This window comes from Mercenaria mercenaria, unplaced genomic scaffold (genome assembly GCF_021730395.1).
Source record: "Mercenaria mercenaria strain notata unplaced genomic scaffold, MADL_Memer_1 contig_616, whole genome shotgun sequence".
In the NCBI taxonomy this organism is placed as follows: Eukaryota; Metazoa; Mollusca; class Bivalvia; order Venerida; family Veneridae; genus Mercenaria; species Mercenaria mercenaria.
Window position 1 is genome coordinate 2615 of NW_026463500.1, and position 11669 is coordinate 14283.

At 28.2% G+C, this 11669-nt stretch overlaps 1 protein-coding gene across 1 annotated transcript in view; it reads right to left on the reverse strand.

The window, feature by feature from the left end:
• Positions 1-2402: 2402 nt before the first annotated feature.
• LOC128554667 (uncharacterized protein PF3D7_1120600-like) overlaps positions 2403-11669 on the reverse strand; it is a gene marked incomplete at its 3' end in the record, with an annotated part of 60447 nt that continues 51180 nt past the window's right edge. The window contains exons 11-15 of the mRNA XM_053535969.1: positions 10144-11017; positions 5897-9246; positions 5287-5728; positions 3782-4276; positions 2403-2563 (exon numbers count right to left, since the gene is read on the reverse strand). Coding sequence (XP_053391944.1) covers positions 2403-2563; positions 3782-4276; positions 5287-5728; positions 5897-9246; positions 10144-11017 — 5322 coding nt within the window. The remainder of the gene's footprint in view (positions 2564-3781; positions 4277-5286; positions 5729-5896; positions 9247-10143; positions 11018-11669) is intronic.

Below are 11669 nucleotides of genomic sequence, written 5' to 3' on the forward strand. Positions count from 1 at the left end.
TTTTCACAATTTCCTATAATAAAGTCTTCTGCTCTTATTTGAACAGTTATTCCATTATTCAATAAAACATTTTTCACTTCTTGCAATAAATTTTGAATACAAGTACAAGACCAGAACAGATGTATAATTGTTTCTTCCTCTTCTTTACAAAAAGTACAAAGATTATCAGTTACAATATTCATATGATATAACAGAGACTTAGTACCAATAATTCTGTGGTCAGTATTCTTAATTGTAACCACTGAATGTAAGAATCTCTTGTCATGAGAAATACAGATTTATAGGCATACTTCCATTCAATATTATTAAAACATTGGTTCCATTTAACTTGACTAGTATATCATTGTTTGCAATCAGTACATATACACACGCTTATTTGTACGGTGGCATAGAGGGGACATAGGAAATATTTTATTTATCACGTGCGCACGTGGTAGCTAACACGTGCGAACATGCTAATTAACACATGCGCACGTGATAACTATCACGTTCGCATGTGTTAGCTACCACGTGCGCATGTGTTAATTAGGACGTTCGCATGTGTTTGCTACCACGTGCGCACGTGATAAATAAAATATTTCCTATGCGAACGTGTTAGCTATCACGTGTGAACATGTTTGCTAACACTTGCGAACGTGATAGCTAACACGTGCTCACGTGATAAATAAAATATTTCTTATGTCCCCTCTATGCCACCGTATATTTGCCATATTTGAAAATAAAACTTTTGAAACATAACAAGAGACAACAGGTCCATAGCAACTACAATTACCACTTATTCTAATATTACATGTTCTTAAATAGGACTTTATAGTACTTTTTAAACCTTCATAAAATACAAAATTTAACCTTTTACCAATACACTGTTCTAAGAAAGATATATCTACAAATTCACCTGTGTCTGATATTAAATCTTTAACAAATCTAAAACCTCTATCAAACATACTTTTATCAAATACACCTTTGTTACCAATTTTAAAACAGCTGTTATAAAATAATGGCATTGCAAAAAGTTCATCCACAGTTTCAACAGGCATCTTATCCATATAAGAGATAAAACTTCTTAACACATCACACCAGAGTTTGTTTCCTAGCCTTTTCATTATATTTTCGCATGACAAATTTTCAAGATTAACAATTCTATGTAAGTCAAATATTGATTTTAACAACACATAACACTTTCCAGTTCCATTAAAAAGCTTTTCCTATCCATGACATTTTCATACTATGTTCATATTGATAAATATCCACCATTTTTAGCCCTCCTTCTTCATAATTCTTGACAACAACAGAGCGCTTTATTTTATATCGGCCATTCATACAAAGTCATATAACAATTTGTTTAAATTATCCATAAACATTTTAGGTGGTGTTGGCAAAATTATATACAAATTTGTAAAGAGAGGAACTAACAATGATTTTACAACAGTAATTTTTCCAATAGGAGTAAGTAATCTTCTGTTCCAGTAGGATATCCTTTTAACATTTTCTAACTTATCATTGAAATTAAGCATTATCATATTATCAAGATCTACATCAAAAATCAAGTACTTTAAACCTTGTAGTACCCCCAAGATAGTTTGTACTTTGTCTTTATAGATCGGGTACTGTATTTCACAATGCACCTATCCAAATAACATTAGTCTTCTCAAAATTAACTTTTAGACCAGAATAAAATGAAAATTCATGTAGCATATCTAGGGTAGCATGTAAAGACTCTTCCGAGCCATCCAACAAGAGTGAAGTATCATCAGCAAATTGAGCATCAATAGTTATACCTTTTATTTTCTCAGAATTTCTTATTTTAATAGCAATTATTTCGGCACACAATATAAAAATATAAGGACTAACTGGATCTCCTTGTCGGCAGCCTCGTTCTACTTTGAAGAAATCTGATAGGAATCCATTGAGTTGTACTGCAGTCTTAGTATTATGTAGAAACAATCTAAGCCATTCCTTGAATGTGGTTCCAAAATTAAAAAATTGAAAGCTTTTTCAATGAAATTAAAGGATAATGTATCAAATGCTTTCTCATAATCTACTGTAATTAATAGTCCAAGAATCTTTCTTTCTTCTGTTATTTTCATTATATCATACAGTAGCCTAGTATTTTCTCCTATGTATCTACCCTGTAAAAAACCAGTCTGGTTATGATTTATTAGTTTTGGTAATACAGACTTCAGTCTATTTGCAATAGATCCAGAGGCTAACTTATAGATAACATTTAACAATGTAAGAGGTCTGAGGTTTTTTAAAAAATTTCTGGGCTTATTTTCTTTTGGGATACATGTTATTATTCCTTGTTTTTGAGTTACAGATAGGGAACCAATAGTAAATGCATAATTAATAGATCTTACAACAAAATGACCAAGTACCATCCAAAAAAACTTTAAAAATTCTACAGTAAATCCATCTGAACCTGGAGACTTTTCATTTTTCATTTTTTTCAGGGTGTTGAGCATTTCACTATAAGTTAATAGACCTTCTAAACTATCTGCTTCTTCTCTAGACAACTTCTTAACAGAAATATCTTTTAAGTCATTTTCTATATCATACAACCTTTCTAAAACATTTTTAGAATACATATTTTTATAAAAAGAACAAGCTTCATTTAAAATATCTGACTGATTTGACAGCACAGTACCATCTTCTTTTTCTATAAATGGGATAACTTTGCTTGTACAATACTGTTTCTCTAGATTACAGAAATAACTTGAAGGCTTTTCACCCTCATCTATGAACTTTGCTCTTGATCTTATTACATATCCTTTCATATTTTCTGCTCTTTTTATTTGCAATTCATTTTGTAAATTCAATAATTCTTCTTTGTTATTCTCATCTAAGTTCTTTTCTATATTTTCTATTTTGTTTACTAAAAATTTTTCACGTGAAACTCTCTGTTTCTTCTTATAACTCGAGTATGCAATGGTTTTTCCCCTAATTTCCATTAACAAAGTTTCCAGAAATAACTGATCATTTATAACAAACTGAATATCATTGCTGTCTATATTAAGTACTGTGACCAGTTCTAGATTTTAGATATATTTTTATTATGAAAATCATTAAAATAACATTAAGTCATTATTTTATCAGAGTGCCCTTACCTTTCTACAGTTTATTACTTATCTAGAAATAATTATAGCTAAACATATGTGCATTTGATTTGGTCTGCTACTTCAAAAGATATTCCAGACAGAATTTGATATGGTAATAATTTAATTAGTAAGTGTTAATTAGTATCAGAAAGTAATAAGCCACTGGAGTAGACAAGTACTGGTCAAGTTTTAATGTATGCATGTGTGATATGATTGGTTGAAATATGATGCATGTGTGATGTGATTGGTTGAAGTATGAAGTGGGCGTGAATGAAAATGTTGCAGAGTTTGGAGGGAAAGTTGAAAGAAGTCAGTTTGGAGTTTGAGTTAGATTTAGGTTTTTGTTTTAGGCACCAGACAGTCAAAATTAGTCAAAATTGATATTTTAAGATTTTAGGCAAATAATACTTTGGAAACTTTGAGAATAATAATCATTATGTACTATGAATTGAAATTATTGAAAAGTGATATATTATTTACAATGGAATAAAAGAATATTAGAACTCTACCACTTGTTAAATAATAGCTAAAAAACCCGAGAAAAATGGACCCCGGTTATAGTACATTCTCTAAACAATATACAGGTAAACAGTACTGCTTTTTAACCTCATCAATTTTATCATTTATACACTCTAAATAATTTCTGTCATACAGCAATGAATTATTAAATTTCCATAGAGGTTTACCATGTTCAATCTCATTGAATACCAATTCTAAACATACAACAGAATGATCAGACTGGTAAGAGATTCTAATAGAAGACTCCTTAATTTTTGACAGCAAGTTTTCTGATGTTAGAAAAAAGTCAAGTCTACCTTGCTGTGTAGAATTCATCAGCCTCCAAGTAAAACATTTTTCATCACCATTAATAATTCTAAATGTATCAACTAAATATCGTTCCCTTATAATTGTACAGATTTTTTCTCTAGCTTTTCTATTATTATCAACAGATGTGTAATTCATATAATCTTTGTCAACATCTAATACAAGGTTATAGTCTCCACAAACAATGTACGAATCATTACCGATTGTATCTATACGATTAAATACATCAGAATAGAAACTAGGTTTGTCAGCATTTGGACCATAAATATTACATAAAGTAAATCTTTTCCCATCATAACTAACATCTAAGAATAGACAGTTACCAGTAGTATCTCGCTCAACTGAGTGTACAACAGCTGGAATATTGAAAGAGCTCTTATTCTTATTAATTAGAGGCACCAAGGCAAGCTGGCGACCAGGTGGGTACACAACTTCACATGTTTATAATAAATGTTCATGGAAAAGAATGAAAGAAGTTTAATGAAATTCTTCTAATTGGTTGATTTGTTATGTACAAATCTGTGGATTTTTAAACAATTAAATGGCAATAACTGTATGGAAAATTGACCAATAAAAAAAGAAAATGACGGGCATCATCAAAGTATGTTGGTTCATATTTATTTCAAGTTTCATGAAATTCTACAAACTTGTTACTGAGAAATGGCTGCAGACGTGTATTTTTCATTAAATCAAAAGCAATAACTCTAAGGGAAATTGACCAATAAAAAAAAAAACTTGATAGGCATAATTGCAGTATGTTGGCTCATATTTACTTCAAGTTTGATAAAATTCTACCTGCTAGTTACTGAGAAATGACTGTGGACGGACATTTTTGTGCATTTTTCATTAAATCAAGGGCAATAACTCTAAGGGAAATTGACCAATCGAAAATAAAAACTTAAAGGGCATCATCGCAGTATCTTGGTTCATGTCTATTTCAAGTTTGATGAAATTCTACCTGCTAGTTACTGAGAAATGGCGGCAGATGGACATTTTTCATTAAATCAAGGGCAATAACTCTAAGGGAAATTGACCAATCCAAAAAAAAAACTTGACGGGTATCATCGCAGTATGTTGGTTCATGTTTATTTGAAGTTTCATGAAATTCTACCAAGTAGTTACTGAGGAATGGCTGCAGACGGACGGACAATGCCATTTCAATACCCCCCTCCCGATTTCATCGGCGGGGGATGATTATTAATAAAGATGAAATGATTAATGTTGGTTCTTTGAAAGAAAACCAACATCTGATCAACATCAAAAATATGACACCTAACCAACATCAGAAAACCGACACTGAATCGACGTCAGAATCCGACATCTAAAAAAACTTCCATTTTCAACCAAAATCCAATGTTGATCCAACTGGGTTTAGTATTATCTGGGAGATGAAAGAGAGTACTCAACTGAACAAAATCATTAGGCTTTATAATCTTTATTTTCATGTCAGGGGTGGTTTCAAATAACAGTTCCTTTTTATCTTGATTACGTAGTACCTCTTCATCTTTATTAGTTTGTACCTTTTTATCTTTATTAGTTTGTAACTTTTTATCCTTATTAGTTTGTACCTTTTTATCCTTATTACTTTGTGACTTTTCATCTTTATTAGTTTGTACCTTTTCATCTTTATTAGTCTGTACTTCTTCATCTTTATTAGTCTGTACCTCTTCATCTTCGTTAGTTTGTACCTTTTTATCTATATTAGTTTGTAACTTTTTATCTTTATTAGTTTGTACCTTTTCATCTTTATTAGTCTGTACTTCTTCATCTTTATTAGTCTGTACCTCTTCATCTTCATTAGTTTGTACCTTTTTATCTTTATTAGTTTGTAACTTTTTATCTTTATTAGTTTGTACCTCTTCAACTTTATTATTTTGTAACTTTTTATCTTTATTAGTTTGTAACTTTTTATCTTTATTAGTTTGTACCTCTTCAACTTTATTATTTTGTACCTTTTTATCTTTAATAGTTTGTACCTTTTCATCTTTATTATTTTGTAACTTTTTATCTTTATTAGTTTGTACCTCTTCAACTTTATTATTTTGTACCTTTTTATCTTTATTAGTTTGTAACTTTTTATCTTTATTAGTTTGTACCTTTTCATCTTTATTAGTCTGTACATCTTCATCTTTATTAGTTTGTACCTTTTCATCTTCGTTAGTTTGTACCTTTTTATCTTTATTAGTTTGTAACTTTTTATCTTTATTAGTTTGTACCTTTTCATCTTTATTAGTCTGTACTTCTTCATCTTTATTAGTTTGTACCTTTTCATCTTCGTTAGTTTGTACCTTTTTATCTTTATTAGTTTGTAACTTTTTATCTTTATTAGTTTGTACCTCTTCAACTTTATTATTTTGTACCTTTTTATCTTTATTAGTTTGTAACTTTTTATCTTTATTAGTTTGTACCTCTTCAACTTTATTATTTTGTACCTTTTTATCTTTATTAGTTTGTACCTTTTCATCTTTATTATTTTGTACCTTTTTATCTTTATTAGTTTGTACCTCTTCAACTTTATTATTTTGTACCTTTTTATCTTTATTAGTTTGTACCTCTTTATCTACAATAGTTTGTAACTTTTTATCTTTATTAATTTGTAACTTTTTATCTTTATTAGTTTGTACCTTTTCATCTTTATTAGTCTGTACTTCTTCATCTTTATTAGTTTGTACCTCTTCATCTTTATTAGTCTGTACCTCTTCATCTTCATTAGTTTGTACCTTTTTATCTTTATTAGTTTGTAACTTTTTATCTTTATTATTTTGTTGCTTTTTATCTTTATTAGTTTGTAACTCTTCATCTTTATTAGTTTGTACCTTTTCATCTTTATTAGTCTGTACTTCTTCATCTTTATTAGTTTGTACCTCTTCATCTTCGTTAGTTTTTACCTTTTTATCTTTATTAGTTTGTAACTTTTTATCTTTATTAGTTTGTACCTCTTCAACTTTATTATTTTGTACTTCTTCATCTTTATTAGTCTGTACCTCTTCATCTTCATTAGTTTGTACCTTTTTATCTTTATTAGTTTGTAACTTTTTATCTTTATTAGTTTGTACCTCTTCAACTTTATTATTTTGTACCTTTTTATCTTTATTAGTTTGTAACTTTTTATCTTTATTAGTTTGTACCTCTTCAACTTTATTATTTTGTACCTTTTTATCTTTAATAGTTTGTACCTTTTCATCTTTATTATTTTGTAACTTTTTATCTTTATTAGTTTGTACCTCTTCAACTTTATTATTTTGTAACTTTTTATCTTTATTAGTTTGTACCTTTTCATCTTTATCAGTCTGTACTTCTTCATCTTTATTAGTTTGTACCTCTTCATCTTCATTAGTTTGTACCTTTTTATCTTTATTAGTTTGTAACTTTTTATCTTTATTAGTTTGTACCTCTTCAACTTTATTATTTTGTACCTTTTTATCTTTATTAGTTTGTAACTTTTTATCTTTATTAGTTTGTACCTCTTCAACTTTATTATTTTGTACCTTTTTATCTTCATTAGTTTGTACCTTTTCATCTTTATTATTTTGTACCTTTTTATCTTTATTAGTTTGTATCTCTTCAACTTTATTATTTTGTACATTTTTATCTTTATTACTTTGTACCTTTTCATCTTTATTAGTCTGTACTTCTTCATCTTTATTAGTTTGTACCTCTTCATCTTCATTAGTTTGTACCTTTTTATCTTTATTAGTTTGTACCTTTTCATCTTTATTAGTTTGTACCTTTTTATCTTTATTAGTTTGTAACTTTTCATCTTTATTAGTCTGTACCTCTTCATCTTTATTAGTTTGTACCTCTTCATCTTCGTTAGTTTGTACCTTTTTATCTTTATTAGTTTGTAACTTTTTATCTTTATTAGTTTGTACCTCTTCAACTTTATTATGTTGTACCTTTTTATCTTTATTAGTTTGTAACTTTTTATCTTTATTAGTTTGTACCTCTTCAACTTTATTATTTTGTACCTTTTGATCTTTATTAGTTTGTACCTTTTCATCTTTATTATTTTGTACCTTTTTATCTTTATTAGTTTGTACCTCTTCAACTTTATTATTTTGTACCTTTTTATCTTTATTAGTTTGTAACTTTTTATCTTTATTAGTTTGTACCTTTTCATTTTTATTAGTCTGTACTTCTTCATCTTTATTAGTTTGTACCTCTTCATCTTTATTAGTTTGTATCTTTTTATCTTTATTAGTTTGTAACTTTTTATCTTTATTAGTTTGTACCTCTTCAACTTTATTATTTTGTACCTTTTTATCTTTATTAGTTTGTAACTTTTTATCTTTATTAGTTTGTACCTCTTCAACTTTATTATTTTGTACCTTTTTATCTTTATTAGTTTGTACCTTTTCATCTTTATTATTTTGTACCTTTTTATCTTTATTAGTTTGTACCTCTACAACTTTATTATTTTGTACCTTTTTATCTTTATTAGTTTGTACCTTTTCATATTTATTAGTCTGTACTTCTTCATCTTTATTAGTTTGTACCTCTTCATCTTCATTAGTTTGTACCTTTTTATCTTTATTAGTTTGTAACTTTTTATCTTTATTAGTTTGTACCTCTTCAACTTTATTATTTTGTAACTTTTTATCTTTATTAGTTTGTACCTCTTTATCTTCATTAGTTTGTACCTTTTTATCTTTATTAATTTGTAACTTTTTATCTTTATTAGTTTGTACCTCTTCAACTTTATTATTTTGTAACTTTTTATCTTTATTAGTTTGTACCTCTTTATCTTCATTAGTTTGTACCTTTTTATCTTTATTAATTTGTAACTTTTTATCTTTATTAGTTTGTAACTTTTTATCTTTATTAGTTTGTACCTTTTCATCTTTATTAGTCTGTACTTCTTCATTTTTATTAGTTTGTACCTCTTCATCTTCATTAGTTTGTATCTTTTTATCTTTATTAGTTTGTAACTTTTTATCTTTATTAGTTTGTACCTCTTCAACTTTATTATTTTGTACCTTTTTATCTTTATTAGTTTGTAACTCTTCATCTTTATTAGTTTGTACCTTTTTATCTTTATTAGTTTGTACCTCTTCAACTTTATTATTTTGTACCTTTTTATCTTTATTAGTTTGTAACTTTTTATCTTTATTAGTTTGTACCTTTTCATTTTTATTAGTCTGTACTTCTTCATCTTTATTAGTTTGTACCTCTTCATCTTTATTAGTTTGTATCTTTTTATCTTTATTAGTTTGTAACTTTTTATCTTTATTAGTTTGTACCTCTTCAACTTTATTATTTTGTACCTTTTTATCTTTATTAGTTTGTAACTTTTTATCTTTATTAGTTTGTACCTCTTCAACTTTATTATTTTGTACCTTTTTATCTTTATTAGTTTGTACCTTTTCATCTTTATTATTTTGTACCTTTTTATCTTTATTAGTTTGTACCTCTACAACTTTATTATTTTGTACCTTTTTATCTTTATTAGTTTGTACCTTTTTATATTTATTAGTCTGTACTTCTTCATCTTTATTAGTTTGTACCTCTTCATCTTCATTAGTTTGTACCTTTTTATCTTTATTAGTTTGTAACTTTTTATCTTTATTAGTTTGTACCTCTTCAACTTTATTATTTTGTAACTTTTTATCTTTATTAGTTTGTACCTCTTTATCTTCATTAGTTTGTACCTTTTTATCTTTATTAATTTGTAACTTTTTATCTTTATTAGTTTGTACCTCTTCAACTTTATTATTTTGTAACTTTTTATCTTTATTAGTTTGTACCTCTTTATCTTCATTAGTTTGTACCTTTTTATCTTTATTAATTTGTAACTTTTTATCTTTATTAGTTTGTACCTTTTCATCTTTATTAGTCTGTACTTCTTCATTTTTATTAGTTTGTACCTGTTCATCTTCATTAGTTTGTATCTTTTTATCTTTATTAGTTTGTAACTTTTTATCTTTATTAGTTTGTACCTCTTCAACTTTATTATTTTGTACCTTTTTATCTTTATTAGTTTGTAACTCTTCATCTTTATTAGTTTGTACCTTTTTATCTTTATTAGTTTGTACCTTTTTATCTTTATCAGTTTGTACCTTTTTATCTTTATTAGTTTGTACCTTTTTATCTTTATCAGTTTGTACCTTTTTATCTTTATTAGTTTTAGGTCGGACTGCCCCTAGTTTATTTTGTGCAGAAACTTCTTTTGGAGCCAATAAGGATTTGAAAACATTATCATTACTTACTACATATTTAGTGATACAATCATTTTTGACTTGTAAGTACATCAAAACTTTGATAATGTCATTATCAGCTGCCTCCTTCTCCTTTATACTAACAGGTGCAATCTTGACATTTTTGTTACCCTTACTAAAAAGGAATTTTGACTGGTTACATTCTAGTGTTCTTTTATTAAAAAACAAGAAGCACATACTAGTATTCTTTGGTTGATAGTATAGAGAGATTTTTGGACAGTTATCCCCATCAACAAGGACCACAGCCGTGATGTTCTTATCAATGTGCTTTAGGAAATCACCCAATTTTGAATTTCTAGGCATATAAACTGAACCTGTTATTTCACCTGGTGCTCTGTTTTGGTTTACATCAATATCTTTAAAAGATTCAAACGGAAAGGTTTCATCTTTAGCATTCTTGCTTATAGCTGACCATGAAACCATAACATAATAATCTAAATCAAGGAGTGGGCTTATGACACGACACTTCTTTCCTTCAGTAATAACGAATGATGATTCTATTCCCTTCGCTTCTTTTAAAGCAAGATAACCAGATATAAAAACTGATGAATAAGCATTTCTCAGAATAAGTGTATAATTTTTTCCTTCTAATTTTCTTCTTTCTAAGTACCCTGTAACTGCATTTTTGCTTTTGTTTGAAACACCTGTAGTACACAGGTTTATCGCAACACATCGGGAAATAACAATATTATTACTATGGAGATAAGTATCTAAGTCTTTCAAAATTTTCTCATCAGGCTCTGTTGTTGTACAATCCAGAATCAAATTGCTAAAAATCCTCTTGGAGACTTGACCACCTCCAGCGGGTAACCTACATATATTCTGGCTCTCATTTTCTTCCAAAAATGGCAGAACAGGCAGCTGTTCAGGAGCATTTCGATCCTGAAATATAAAACCAGTAACCTTTACTGTGAAATTAGTAATATTTATTGGGGACTAATTATTATCATGGATTTTGTTGTTGCATCATCCTATAATATAAAACCTTAAGAAAAATCATTATCCATTCATTTTATCTTCAAAAGTTGAAATTTCTTAACTCATATCCCAATATATAGCCGTCTTGGCCGAAGCCATGAAATTTCATGCCCATGAAATTAAAAGACTTCACAGTTTTACTCCAACAGAAGTAAAACAAATCCTTAAGTTGTGAGAAATGAGTCTTAATGGTACAGTATGAGAAAAGAAATGTAGAAATTCCATGACAACCATGTTTTCAAACTTTGCATCACACCAATATGTTCTGCTTAGAAAAGGGTCATGTTCTATAATACATATAATTATCATATGACTGCATCCAATCAAGCTATTCAGAAGTACAGATACAACAAACATAGATGTGTCACTGCCATATGTAATGCCTTATTTATATCATTAGTTTGATCTTGACCCTGTGACATCTAAGTGACTATGTCCTAGTACAAACAAGAGCGACGCCAAGCGGGGCAATATATGCCCGAAGGGTTACATCAGAGGATGGGAGCAAAATTTAAGAACTTGACTGTTGAAGCCCAAAGGACAGGAACAAGAACAA